The following is a 15,189-nucleotide window of genomic DNA, read 5'->3' as shown; positions in this document are numbered from 1 at the left end:
GACTACAAATACACCACAGTTTGGTTTTTTTCTTTGTCATGAATGTTTTGTGTCTCCAATTGAGATGCCAGATACTGGAACATACCAGACCCTGCACTGCAGAAGTGGCAGCATGAAGGGAGAGAGCTGTAAAGCACACCCCTAATTTCCAGGTAAATTTGTGGTATGAAACCAGAAGCTACAGATACATTGAGGGTTTTTTACAATTTAACTTTGCCTCTGGAGTGATGGATTTAATCTGCCAGTTTACCTGCCAGTTTTCAAACTGCTCCATCACTTTGGAAGGTTTTGGAGTAGGTACAGACAGAATTCCCATGCAGCAGACTTGTGACTGTAACCTCATAATTGTAGAACTGAAACGTTCCCAGGCTGCAGATCTTTAAATCCTTTGTGAGAGTGTCTTCAAATATCCAAACTATCCTTGTTCTCTAGAAAACTACAGTTGCATAGCTCAGTCTTATTTTTCTTAATCATGCCTAAATATATTCTCTTTAGCTAAAAAAAAATCTCTGCTGAATGACATAGTCAACAGATTTCAGAAGTTCAAAAGATCTGATCTTCACAAGCTCACATAATGTTTATTTGCTTATTGCTGTGTTCAGAAATAGAAGTCATAAAAATCTTCTCCTCGTGCTGCAGTGTACAAACATGATTAAAGGTTTAGATTGCAGACAAGCTCATCTCTAAATAGACAAGGGATAGGGAAAGGGTACAGTGGCCTGTACAAAAGCAAGTAGCACATCACAACAGAAATAAACCCAAAATGTCCCTGGCCGAGCTGCTCATTCTTAAGGGTACACTGCCTCTATTTAACAGAATATAAATGTAAATATAAAATGCTGCAGTATGTGGTATTTATGATAGGCAGCTTTTGAACTATGATCCCCCAGGCCCCATTACTAACCTCAGGATCAAGGTCATCAAGAACATGCTCTAGCTGTTTCAGTTCATCCTCTGAGAGTTTGCTGAGTATTTCATCTTCATTGATATTCTTATATTTCTCCAGCTCTTTTCGGAAGGGCAGAGACATGGCTCCTGCTCTGCTGCTTCACCAATGCTGCTCTGCAAGATTTCAACCATCCAGCAACACAGAGCTTCTGGCAGCTTCACTCACTGTTAACAATAAAGCATGATGAGTATCTCCATCTAGCTGATATAAACCTAAGAAGCCTGCATGATGAGAGTCATATTTACACTTCATTCCTCTCCAGAATCCATTCTAGAGCCAGAATTTACCTGTAAACTGATGGAAAGATAATTAATGCACAATCAGAACAACATTACTGGGGACTTAATTGTGGTCCAGGCCCTCCCCAGTCTGCCTCATTCCCATGCCAGCACCAGTGCTCTCTGAATGACAAAGCTGTGCACTTTTCCAGCTAAGTTTTTGAATTCACAAATTTCAGAGTTACAGTTGTCATGGAAACCAGCCAACTGGCACCTATGTCTGGTTTATGTGTCAACCCAAACTCTGATTTCCTGTGGCCAGGTTCTTGCTTGCCTTAAGATAAGAAAATCCATGCAGGTTCTGTCACTCTCCATGTGAGCTGGAAGCCTGAGCTTTATTTTTCTTTTGTTCAGAATCCACATTAAAAAGTTGCATTTGCTTGAAGTTTCACTATTAAAATAATGAATGTTGAAACAGATCTCAGTTTTCTATTAAAAAATAAAAAAATAAAAAAGAATAATGAGTAGAATTACAAATTTGAAAAATCCGTAACTCTGTGAATACTGCAAGGCATGATAATCTTGACTTGAAACACTTAAACATCCTATTCCAAGAAAAAGTGCCATTTTCCCTATACACTCCTATATTTTACACTATTAATGTCCTATTTCTTGTCCCTGTTTTTGTATCACAACATCATTGTCAAGCCATTCCAAGTGTCGGGTAGATTTCAACTGTTCTTTAATTGCAAGTTTCTTTGAAGAAGTCAGCCAGCATCTGATGTTTCACAAAGCTACAGTAGTAGTAAAAAATTCTTATGTTATCAAAATTCTATCAGATGTGATGAGTGTCAGAGATGTTTTGGCAAAAGAAATCCAAAAGAGTTACAGTGTTTATGTCCTTGCTGGTTAAAGAGAACACTAGTTTAAAGTACATTTAATTGATACAAGTGTTACCTAAACTACTTGTTAAATAATCAAAGCATTTTATTTAAAAGTGACACATATATTTGTTTAAAGAGTAAAACCAACTTCAGCTGCAGTACCTTATTTCTGTACCAAGGCATCAGGTGCCTCCTCTAAGTTTCTCTGGATAAGCTCATTGAACACAGAACGTCTCAGCCAGCAGTCATTAACTGGGCTGAAAACTTTCTTTGAGAGGATTACAGCCTTTTAAAACTGTATTTAACAGTTTAAATTATTAATTTATTAGAGTTTAATTGCATCCCTGGAAAAGACAGAGATGTAATCTCAAAGTTAGGTTATTAAAATGTAGTTAGAAAAGTACCTAGTCAGAGCATAGAGCAGTTTCCCTGGACACAGCACTGGTGCAGTGCAGGATGCTTGGGAGCAGCACCTCTGCTTTGTCTCTGGGGCATTGCATGGGTCACATCAGGGGACACAGAAGAATTCTGTCTCTGCTCTCAGCAAGACCACACACTTAATGGCTTTTGGGAAAAGGTTTGCAAAGTCTACTAATGGGTAATTACTGGAGAGTATGATTTGTGTCTTTCAGACATTTCTGATTTCTTTATGAATTCTCCGAGTGCTTAACCATAAAGGGAAGATGTGCCAGGAGACACTGGTGACAGTCTTCAGTATTTTAACTCTGGGGTTTTTTTATTATTAGGAATATATTTGACCATATGCAGCAATGATACCCAAAGTGAAATCCAGAGCCAGATCCTAAAGATGTGTCAGTGTAACTTGTGGCCTGAAGCACTGTTTTAGATAACCCTTGGTAGATTAGCAGTGCATGGAAGAGTTTGAAATCATACTTTCCACTCATGCACACATTTGCAACAGGAATTCCCTCGATATTTTCTCTTTCCCTACTCAATCAACCTCACTCTTCAGTGGCTGAACCAAAGCACAAGACACCACTCTAGGGAATTTCTTTGCCCACGGTCCCTGTAAGCAGTAAAGCTCTTCTGGAGCTCTGCTGAGATGCCTCACACCCCTGCCCTGGCTTCAGGCTCTCTGCTGACCTTGCACCACAGTCACATTGTCAGAAACCAAGGGAAGGAGGTGGAGCTAACACCTCAGCATCATTCAGTCTGGGGAGGAAATGCTGAAGACTTAAGTTCACATACTAATGTGATGATTATGATCTCCTCCTCCCTAATTGGATTTCATACTGGTAATTTTGTGCATGTAAACAGGGCCATATGCTGTCTGTGGTTTGAATTTTCTGAGTGTGCCCATGCTGTTCACTTTTTCAGATATATTCACTGCATTTTCTTTGTTATGATTATTGTATGAAAACTTTAATCAGGAAAGGAAGCAATCCTAACTCATCGACAGCTCCGACCTACTGTTATTTTTAGTATAAAAAAATAGATCAGGCATCACAGAGTAAAAAGGAGGTGTTCAGTGTAATTGCAGAGGATGTTACACTGCATTAGGGACACTGAGGGAAGCAGAATAAAGGACTGAGTTTTCCCTTGGAAGTTACTGGGAAGAGGCAACAAGCAGAGTAAGCAACTGAGTAGTTCAAATTTCCCCTTTCACAAATACCATTTTTTTCTTTCTTTTTTTTTCTTTTTTTTTTTTTTTTAATAATTATTCAGTTTCAATACAGAGCATCACATCTTACCTTGGGCTTCAATACCCAGTGCTGACCAGCAAAGCATTGCTGTTAGATCTGTGCTAGTTCAGGATGTAAGAGGCAGCATTTCTGCTAACCATGTGCTACTTTTAAATCTTTGTGGAGCACAGATGTTTCACAGTCAGCTTCAAAGACTGTTGCTGTATTTTTATCTTTGATTCCTTCTAAAGAAAGATCTACATACTCCTGACTTATTTGGGGCAGCTTTTTTACTCATTGCCTTCAAAATGTATTTTCAAAGGCAAAAAGGGTGTCATTAGTCAGCCTGCAGAAAATCATTACTGTTTTATGGAGTCAACACCTGCTGCCCTATAACTCCTCTATATTTTGCTGGTTTGTAAGTGGTTTTTTGGTTATAATCCTTATATGTAATTGCAGACTTTTCTAGAGTAGCTAGGTTGAAGTTTCTGTTGATACTATGGCACCATCCTTCTAAGATAGAATAAGTCCTCTGCTGAATTAATATTAGGTGTCAGAGAGGTCCCATTTGCATTGAAGGCTTGGATCCCTTGAGAAACGTTGGAACAACCTGAACTATAGGACCTTTTATGGATCAGCAGCTACAAAGGCACATGAAGTCAATCATGCTGTCTAAAAGAGGCTGCACACCTAGAAAAACATCATGTCTCTGAAGTTCTGCAGAGATAACAATACTGTCATACAGACAACATCAATTTCTAAGGAAATGTGTATTTATTATGCAAAAAGAGATGTGCTGAATGTTAAATAATCCAATAGTTCTTTGTATTTTCATAGAAAAAGAAATCTTTTTTTTTAATAATCAGATTTTAGAAAAAGTTCTCAGTTTTCCAAATCATGGCAACTGCTGTTCAGGAACAAAATCCAGATTCCCAGTCTATTTTGAGCTATCTCCATATCCACAGTAGTGGATATTTGTTTTGAAAAATAGTGTTTTTCACTAAAATAGAAACTGATCAGCATATAAGGAAACATTGTTCCTTTTCTTTACACAGGCTGGAGTAGCTAAACATGAAAATCAGAAACAGGTGGAATAAATCCCAAGTTAAATTGATACTGGACCAGATAAATAGGATTGGGGCCATTATGATTAAGTGCAGTGTTTGTGCAACACAAGCAGATGCTCAGGAGAAGGAGGGTGATTGTCCCACACTGTCCAGGCAATGGAGTGCTCCCAACTATGCATTTAATCCAGTGCCAGACAGGGAACCTCTCTTGCTGTCCAGGAACTGCTACAAAAAATAAGGCTGGCCTACTGAAAACTCAGACTTAAAAGCTGAGGAATACTCCATTATTTGACAAATAAATAATGCTCCTTTTTATTTCTATACTTAAAAAGCAATATGGCCTTTCTAACCATGAACATACTGGAGATGTATAATCAGAGATCATGTTTTGGGGCACGTCTCTTCTTGGTTTTGAACTAGGAAGATCAGAAACCTCAGCAAAGCCTAGAAAGGGTTTCTTTGCTGCACTAGGGCCAGCACAGCACAGAAGTGCAACAGGAATATTCAGTGAAGCATTATGAAACTGAAGTTTTTGTCTGTATGAGGAAAATGGTGTTAGCTACAGGTCCTGATGTAGATAGGGCCAGGAGACATAAAATAAACTTTAAATGTTGTTTCACATTCTGTTACTGGTTTAGTGCCATAGAGAGTTAAATAACTAAAAATTATGTTGTGCTATTAATAGACCAACCCTGAACCTTTAGGATAATCATTCAGTGATAAGAAACTCCACTTTAGGATTGAATGAGCTTTCCTGAAGTTTGGTAATGTTTATGCCACTCTGTAGTTTACATTACCACAAGCTTCTTCACTGAGGAACTGACAACTCCTATGCAAATCAAATGTGAGACATCAGTTCACATAATGGGAGTTCAGTCATGCTCTACATAAGAAAATAACCATCATGTATATTGCTAAATTATCCATATCAATGTACAGTTATTTATGGAAGATATAAAGTGCTGTATTCCCTTTGATTCAGATAACATAAAAGGTTTTTCACTGCTGACAAGGGAAGATGAAATATTAATGCTTCTCCCACAGAAACAGAATAAAATTATATAATAATTAATTTTGATTGATTCTAAAATAACATTAGTGACATTATTCACATCCATTCAAAACACGAAGTGAGTCCTGGGAAGTAACCAGCTTTCTTTACAGTGGCTGATGAATTTACAGCCTCTTTCTGGATGACAGTTTTAGATCATAACCACTAGAATTGGTTCCACATCAAAAATGATAACCATTGACCATACGATGATTTAGGACAGTCTCACTAAAAACCAGCAAACATTAAGTCACTCAATTCCTACCTAGAGGAAGAGGATGACAGAACAAACTTTAGGTTTACAGATAGTAGTGGGATTGTGCTCTGACACTCCAGTGAAGCATCGAGTATGGAAATGGAAAAAAACAGACACACCTGTCCATCTGTCCTGTCTCCTGCAGGGAGAGAATCCTTGCTTTTTTTTTTTTTTTTTTAATGCAGAAATGTATAAACATAGCTTGCCAGAAGTTGTAAAATACTGGAAACAATACTAATCTGGGGAAGAAAAGTTATGCAATGAGAGAGCAAAATGCAGCATTTTGAACAAAATTATTGAGATGAGAGGGGCTGCTGGCTAAGTTCAGACAAATCCAACCAAGCCAGACGAATGGGAGAAAAGATAGATGCAGAATTTGGGTTGGCAAAGTCACTAAAATGACTCACATAATCTCTTCATTTTTTACATAGTGGTAAAAATTTTAAATACATACATATATCTGTGTCTATATATGTGTATATATATATATATATATTTATATATATATATGTATTGTGTAAGCCAGTTAAGAGCTGCACAGCATACAGCTCCATAGCAAAGGCAGGCAGTCTATTAGACAGCAAATGAGTGCAAAGTAACATGGAAAATATCACAATATTGTTACTGTAAGTCAGTGAGGCACCTCCATACACCCCTGGGTTGGAGTTAAGTTTTTTAATAACTGTATCCATCCCTTGCAAGGAGTTAGGAGGATGTGGTGCCTGCAGTATTAGGCCAGTTGGTCCCAGGTGTTTCTTTCTCATTACATGTTCCTTCCTCTAGAAGTCGAGGGCAGAACAGAGGAAGTTCAAGGACGATTTCTGAAAATCATCAGTTAAAGAAAAGCTTTCGTATGAGAAGAAATTGAAAGACTGAACATATTTACTACACATACACAGCTTAATAACTTACAGAAGACTACTAAACATTTTTACAAGCACAGATCTACACATAATATCTCCTCTTCCAATTATTAAATTTATATATGATGATATATTTCTGAATGTTACACTGTTGGGTTTTTTTAATATAAGTTTATGTTATCCTAAGCTCAGGGTGGTCACATGAGTCTAGCCAGTTTTCATTTATTTTATGGTGATATAGCCCTCAGATCTCCCTACATCTTCCTCATTGACCAACTGTGGATTTTCACTCTGGCAAAAAAAAACAACCCATCAAAGCTTACATCACAGCAAAATCCCTAGAAATAGTGTGGGGCCGCCCTGGTAATTTTGTAATTAAAGATAACAGATCACATCTTATAGCTAACGCCGATGTGTTGGCTTTCAGGACACATTTTGCTCCTCGGGAGCTTGGAAATGTTACTGAATGTTACCAAAACCGCGTCCTGTTCCTGAACCTGTCACGAGTGCGTTTATCCTGCCCTGCTCCATGGCAGCAGAGCATGACCACCCCTCCCTCGGTCCTGCTGGGATTCTGACATACAAAAGCCAGGAGAGCTCCAAAGAGAAAGAGCTTGTCATTTAAAAAAAAACAAAACAAAAAAAAACAAAACCAAAAAAACAAAACAAAAAAAAAAAAACAAACAAACAAACAAAAAAACCAAAACCAAAAAAAAACCCAAACCTTCTTTTCACATTTTATTATATTGCTCGCCTATTTTTCGTCATTTCACGTCTGACATAAAGGATGTGAGCACACTGAAACAGACACAGACGCGTTCTTCCCCTGTGGAACGCGCTACTGAAACCCCAAAAAAAGGGCAGAAAGGGAAAGGCGCTGGGCGCACCGCGGGACCCGGGGCGTTTCGGGGCCGCCCGGGGGAGCCCCGCCGGTTCTCACGCGTTCCAGGGGCCGCCGGGGTGGGGCCGACGCCCCGGGGATGCTGCGACACCCGCCACCGCCCCGCCTCGTCCCGCACCGTTCCGCAGTGCGCGGAGCCCCGCGGAGCCACCGCCCGCCCGGGCCCGGGGGCGATGCCCTGACGGCCCACCCGGTCCCGGCCCCCGCCCGCCGCCTTACCCGCCCGTGGGGCCGCTCCCCGCCGCCTGCGCGGGCTTCCGCGCCCGAGCCCAGCGCCGCCCGCCGGCTGCGCGCCCCTCCGCGCCCCGAGCCCAGCGGCGGCGGCAGGTGGGTGCCCGGCGCGGCGGCTGCGCAGCGCGGCCCCTGTCCTGCCGGGCACGCTGGGACTCGTAGTCCGGCCGACCCCGCACCGGCAGCCCCGGCACCGGCAGCCCCGGTACCAGCAGCCCCCGTACCAGCAGCAGGCACTGCCAGCCCCCTCCACCACCCCCCGCCCCGATCACCTCCAGCCGCACCGGCAGCTCCACCAGCCCCATCCCTCCCACCCTCGCCTGGTAAGGTCATACCCGTAGACCCCCTGTTCTCCCCTCACCCCGTTTCATTTCTTTCTGCCCCAAGCCTGCAGGTGACGTCCCACGGTACCACCTCCAGACCATATTATTGCATTATTATTTTGGATGGGGCTTTGAGCAACCCGATCTATCGGGAGGTGTCCCTGCCCATGCAGGCGGATTGGATTGGAACTAGATAATCTTTTAGGTCCCTTCCAACCCAATCCATTCTGAGATCCTATGATTCCACCTCGTCTTTGACTTGGCATGAGGTGGCCTCAGCCTCACCCCTCCCCAGAGCAGCCCCTCCGTATGGAAGCCATGGAAACAGACGGCTCTGTGGTGGGGATGCTCTCCCAGCTGCCCCCCTGCCCTGCACACATCACTAAGCTGTGGGCATGCCCTCACTGCAGGTGGATCCATGGCCTTGGCAGATGTGCTGGACAGTCCTGGGTGTGCAACTAGGCAGCCAGCCCTAAAGAGCACGGTTTGCTCTTCTCACACCTCCTCTGCAAACTGGCTGGGCAGATGAACCAGCCAAACAGGTCCTGCAGCAGGAGCCTGCTGGCCCTCACCCTTTATCTGTCGCTCCAGGGAGCCCATTCTGGAGTGAAGGGTGCTGGCTTCTGCCCAAAGCCAGGCTGGGCTGTGTCAGGCTGAAGGACACAGGCTGGAGGAGAAGGACTCTTTAATAAATGGTCCTCCATCTCCATAAGGATTCAGAAAGATCTCCGTGGGTCTCATCTGAAGGCCTAAAGGACAAGAGCATATCAGGGTGCCCTTCTCCATTCAAGAATAACAAGGCACTTCCTAAAGGGCTCTTTTCAAGGAGACCACTGGCTGTATCATTAAGCAGTGAAGTTACTGTGTCACCATGGCATCAAAACCTCTCAGAATATTTTGACATGTTGATCTTCACAAAAGACTTAGGAAGAGACCATTTTGATGCTTTTCCTCTCTTCTTTTAATTTGCTTTGACAGTTCAATTTATAATTGTGCTTTTATCCTAAGTTAACTGTTAGTTTAAATTTAATACAATATGTAATACAATTTGAACCTACCCCCTGTCCATAATTTAATTTATCAAATTGCCTTTACTGGGTACTGTGTTTTAGCTGAACTGAGGCCCTTGGTTCTGAGCACTAAGTGATGAGTCACTAGCAGCAGAAAAGCTGTTTCCATGATTAAAATGTCTTGAAGTTTCATGATGTGTTAGGAGGAAAGCAAGACATTGCCTTGCTGAGAAGCAGATGCTGCACCAAAGCTGAACTTCCCTGCTGAAAAAAAACATGCAATTAGGAAATATCCTGTCTTTGGCTTCACTCCATACCCTGCCAAACACCTCAGCCACCTGCAGCCAGACTTACAGCACAAAACTCACACTAATATCAGGGACTGAAGGCTTCTTACCTTGGGTATTTCACCACTCTTGCACAGGAAAGCACCTGTATCCACAATAACGCACAGAATGCACAAAGATGCTCCAAAACGAAAAGTATCCACTTGGACCCTCCTTTGCCTCAAACTTCTGATGAAATGGATATTCAGCCATAAGTTAACAAAGCTTTTGCCAAACATCCATAATGGTATCAGATGATGTAGAAAAGAAACAGGTCTGATTATTCCACAGTCTTCTCTCTCTCTGTCTCAAAGCATTGAGATAAAACAGGGTTTGCATCCACAGTTTTGCTTGTTCAGTAGCAGAAGTGTCAGGGAATATGAATCAAATTGATTTGAAATCTGCTGCTCAGCAACTTGGTGGCTTAGGCTGAAGATGAATCTGTTTGGTGTTGGGGTTGAGGCTTCACTGCAAGTAGGGCTGACATGAGACAGAAATGTGGATTTAAATCTTAACATGGATTAAACCCTCTGGTGGTGTTTAATCTTGATCTGTAGGATCAGGGATTGAATGAGTTACTCAAATTATAATTACACAAATCCTGGGAAAGGGAAATGAAAAACATCAACAGAGAGCAAAAGTTAACTTTGGGTTGTTTGGTTTTTGATAAGCTTCTGCAAGTTTTTCACTCAGACTTTCCTGTCACACCTTAAAATATATCTGTTAAGTCAACTTTCTCAGTTGATATGAATAGGAAGAGCTCCTCCCATGCTGACTTTCCTTTTGCAGTTGCCATGTTGCTGTTGACAAACTCACTTAGTTTCTGCATTAGTTTCTGTTAGAAAAGTACCAATCTAAGGCCTCTGCAGGGAGTGCAGAGTTTGGCTGGAATCAAGGTTCTTTTCTTAGGCTGTGGTTTCATGTTTCTTTTGTCCTTTTACCTCATGCTTAGAATTTGGAATAAAAAAATTAGAAACATGATCAGGTTTTCTTTAAGAAAAGATACAGATCACCTGTACTGATGAGATGTACAGGCAAAAATGCACATGATAAATATATTAAATGCAGATGTACACAAGAGTATATGCACATGTAGAGAAGTTACATTCTCCTTAAATCACAGCACAAAAAATCAACCATATCAGATTCCAATTTTGTGTAAAGAGTGAGTATTCCAAATAATTTTTCATTCTTCCCAAACCACAGAATTAAAAGTATCCAATGCAATTCACAAAGCTAAGATGCATCCCTTGTATGGGATATGCCTGCTACCATATGTTTACATCAAATGACTCTGACTGACCATATTTCCAGTGTATGGGACTTCATGGACAAGACCCTGAAAGCACATTTAAAAGTGCAGGGTAAGGCTCCAGACCTCCTTTTTCTCTGGTAGGAATCTTGCATAAGATTTTGCCTTTCTATGCTTTTCATGCATTCATGTATTTAAGTTGACTTGTTGAAAGAAAAGCAGAGGTGGTGTTATCACCCTAGAGATAAAATATACATTGGGACAACCACCCCAGAAAAGAATTTTAGACTTTCAAGAGCCAGTGATTCTGTTGATCCCAGAACAAAATGTTTTCTGACTCTACCCTCCCTTTGACCACAGGGAGTTTTCTTGAGAGTTGCTGCATGGTGAATGCAGTGTAAAGGTTTGGCATTTCCCCAGCACTGCCTAAACTGAGCTCACTGCCAGCGTGCTGCACCAGTAAATCTTTAACTGGGGCACCCAAAGGCAAATCTTATTTCACTAGACTATTTGTAGCCAAAATGTGGTCAGTTGTTTTAAATTGCATGTATTTTTTAATAAAAATAAGCAGAGGGGCTGTTGTGATCTTTTAATCTGTTTTCCTTATAACACAGCTTGTAAGATTTTGCTTAATTAATTCCTGCTTGAGCTGGAGCTTGTCCTTTAGTCAAACATCTGGTCTTGATTACTGTGTTGTGCATGGTTTGATCTCTTCCCTTAAAGACGAGCTGTTGATCAAATTCAGTGACCTGTATATAAAACCCCTTGGTTCAACATCTGATCAGTAAATCTTGGACCCAGAGTAGAGACAAAAACTGATTCTTATTCATGTTTGAAATTACTGAATTGTGGTGACACTTGCTGCAATGGTTTTGAAAAGGAACAAAAGTATGTACCCAGGCCCAGTTGATAAGAGCCTAATAGTTCTAGCCTAAAGTGTTGGCCAGCAGCATCTCATGTGATCAAACACCAACTACATTTAGGCTGGAATTCTTAAATTGCATTGGTCTGACAGAACAGGATGTTCATGGACTGTTTTATATGGCAGAGGAGAGTAATATGGTAAATAACACTAACTTAAAGTCACTGATTATTTCACCAAAAATTGATTTCTCTGAACTCTTCTAAATCCATAGAACTCTGAATCCTGAAGAAATGCATTTAGATTTCGACACTGCCCTGGTAGTAACAAAAATAATGAATACAAAGTCTGTACCTATTCATTTGCAGGAATAGATCTCAAATTCAACCACCATTTCCATTTTGCTGGTGTGAAAAGCAAGACACAAACCAAATGGTTATTTTATGTCTGAGGCCCACTCAGTGGACATGCCACTGGGTACAGGAACACAGGACTCCAGAAGGCTGAAAGATGGATGGAACTGCCAAGGATGTAAGACCACTGCTGGCCCTAGGCTAGAACCACCCAGCTCACCATCCCCTACACCCTGCTTACAGACTATGCAGTACTGCTCTGATCCAGGCACCATGTCCAAAAGTGTGCCCTGGGTTGGTTCACAATTCCCTGGAAGGAAGTTACCTGAGTACAGGCAACAGGACTTCTGCTCCACCCCTGAGATACCACTGTACCTCTACCCCCCCCCAGCTCTGCTGTCTGTACTGGCAGGAGAAGGAGGAGGCTTTGGAGGCACAGGTCAACTCTCTACCTCCTTTAAACTGTTCTTTCAAAGTGGTTTCCTCCTCAGAAGGGAGCAGGACCTAACAAGTACTCTTCTCCTCTATCCACAGGGTCTGCTAATGGTGATCTTTCTGCTCCCTGCTCCACCTCTTCCTTTGTGGAGGGATCTGCAGGACAGCTTGTTCAGTGTTGGATTTCCTTCTTTACCTAAAGAGCATGAAGGCCAAGGTCAAGACAGACAGTTCACAGTTAATTGGATCATTTTGCATATGTCTAAACTGTCTTAATGGTGCACTCAAGAAACAAAATCCTGTGCAGTGTGGTCTCAGGTGCTGGGCAGAGAGATGTTAGACAGCATGTAGGCTCCTGCAGGCAGTGCTCAGGATGCTGTGAGCCTGAGAGTCAGTGCTTGTGCTTGTCCCCAGACAGACCTCAGCTGTCTCTGGCCCCAAGGCAGACATTTGCAAGAAGAGAGAAAAATTCCAAATGGTGTGCAGGTAGCTATCCCTGTGGCCTCCTACCAAAGGCTGTGGAAGTCAGCCCACTCACAGGGATGAGCTTGTCTTAATCCTTCATGTCAAAACATAAAATTCACAAAGCATTGGGGTCGTATCTAAGGAAAGCCAGGACTGAGGCATGCCCTTTGCTGCCACCGGAGGGAATATGATTTTCTCACTCATAATTTGTTTTAATCTGAGTTTGGCCACTGTCATAGAAAAAGAACTATAGGATGGGAGGCCCAAGCATGGCTTTTCATTATCATTCAGTTTACTTACAAAATCCTTACTGTGTGAATTCCCCAGCCAGGAAATACTTCTGCTTCAGGACATACGCACTGAACCCATTTTCTTCATTTGTACCGCGTCAGCATTATGGGCAGTAAATATATTATGATTTAATCAGTTTAGGATTACATCTGAGGCTCTGGATACTCCTTCCCTGCCATGTGCAACTCAGCTCAGTGAACAGCAATGAGGACGCTTCAGCTGGTATCCACTCTTGCTTTGCATGTACATTGTCTCAGCACTAGTGGAAATTCTACTGCTGTCCAGGTATCTAATCTCCCTTCAGGTTTTGTATTTGCAAAACTTCCTTCACTCATGCATGATTGTCTCAAATTATATCGCAGCCTTTGAAAAAGAAATCTCTCTACTAATCCTTCTGAGAACATTATGTTTGCCCTCTGATACGTGCATTGGTCTGTCAGCTTGGAAGACGCCAGCCTTCTAATGACTGGGGGATTATGAATCTATTGCTGAGCATTTGCAGAAGTGCTCTTGTGGTTATAAAAGTGTCTCTTCATTCACCCACAGGCTTGGTGCCAGGAGGGCTCAGAGTGGCTTTGTGGGTCTCTTGCATCCAGAGCCAAACAAGGGAGAATCTCACGGCAGCCAAGAGCTGACTCCATCACCCTCTGACTGCCCCCAGCCTCCTCTTTTCCACACACTGGGAGTTCCTTTCTTTGAAGCAAAGCACTCTTAGATGGTTCAGCCCAACACACTGGACTGCTCCATTTTAAGTTTGCACACTTTTGATTTTAATGTAATTTATCAAATGAATTTCTGTCCCTAGTACAGTTATTAAGAGCCTCACTAATGACTTCAGCATAGCCAGGACTTTGCATAAGAGTATTTAATTAGTGCGTTAGTCATAAGATACAAGAATTTTATGTGTTTTAAATAAACTACAAATTAAAGGGAAATGAAATCTTGGCACTACTGAAGCAGAGGGCAGAACTTACAGTGATACCAGTGGGGCCGACATTTCACCCCATTTCTTTTCCCAAATCTACCAAGAATTTCCAGTGACTCTGTACAAATCGGTACCTCAATATTACCTATGTGTAAGCCTTGGAATAATTTCTCTCTAGGTCTTAGAGGTATTATACAGTCCTTGATATCAGAAAAGTGCTTTGAGTTTCAAACTGCTATAGTTGTACTAAGGATTACTGGTTTTATTTATTTATTTTCCTGCTACAAATGCCTTATCCCCAAAGTGGGAATGGCAATGTCTACTAGTAAAGTTACTTAACAGTTTCCATATTTCCATTATTTTATGTTGCTGATATTTGGCCATCCAAATGAAATGGCACATGCCAGACAACTGGCTTGACTTTAACTCTTTTAATTTGTTTGGGTTTTGTTTGTTTGTTTGTTTTTGAGGTGAGGAAAGTCTAAAAGTTTTCAACATCAAGCAAAGCCAAGCCCATGGTAAAAACCCAACCCGCTGAAGGCTGTTGTCTGAGCAGCTCCAGCTTTCACGTACACTGAAATTTGATAAGAGCACATAATAAATCAGGTAAGTTCTTTTCGTGTTTTCAAGACAATTTCTTCAAATTGTAAAGCTTTGTAAGACTGGCACTTGGTTGGTATTTACCAGCACACGAAGTTTGGTAGCTGAAACATCTGAAAATTAAGTATATTCCAGCCATTAACTGCACACTTTTGTGTTTAGATTGCTGCTGCTGCTTGCCAACAGGAGGGAGTGCTGGGCCCAGAGCTTCGCAGGAAAAGCCACCAACTCCCTGGAACTGTGCCACTTGTTGGGTCGTGGAGCAACAGGACATCGAGCTAGGG

The 15,189-nt window shown here is 41.8% G+C and overlaps 1 protein-coding gene across 1 annotated transcript in view; it reads right to left on the bottom strand.

Annotated features, from left to right (window-relative positions):
• LOC103526895 (tropomodulin-2) overlaps positions 1-8,110 on the bottom strand; it is a 29,420-nt gene extending 21,310 nt beyond the window's left edge. The window contains exons 1-2 of the mRNA XM_030456889.1: positions 8,052-8,110; positions 905-1,113 (exon numbers count right to left, since the gene is read on the bottom strand). Coding sequence (XP_030312749.1) covers positions 905-1,030 — 126 coding nt within the window. The 5' untranslated portion in view covers positions 1,031-1,113; positions 8,052-8,110. The remainder of the gene's footprint in view (positions 1-904; positions 1,114-8,051) is intronic.
• Between the last annotated feature and the right edge of the window lie 7,079 nt (positions 8,111-15,189).

Source organism: Calypte anna, chromosome 10, assembly GCF_003957555.1.
Source record: "Calypte anna isolate BGI_N300 chromosome 10, bCalAnn1_v1.p, whole genome shotgun sequence".
Classification (NCBI taxonomy): Eukaryota; Metazoa; Chordata; class Aves; order Apodiformes; family Trochilidae; genus Calypte; species Calypte anna.
The sequence above is the reverse complement of the archived record's forward strand: the minus strand, read 5'-3'. Positions and strand labels throughout refer to the sequence as shown.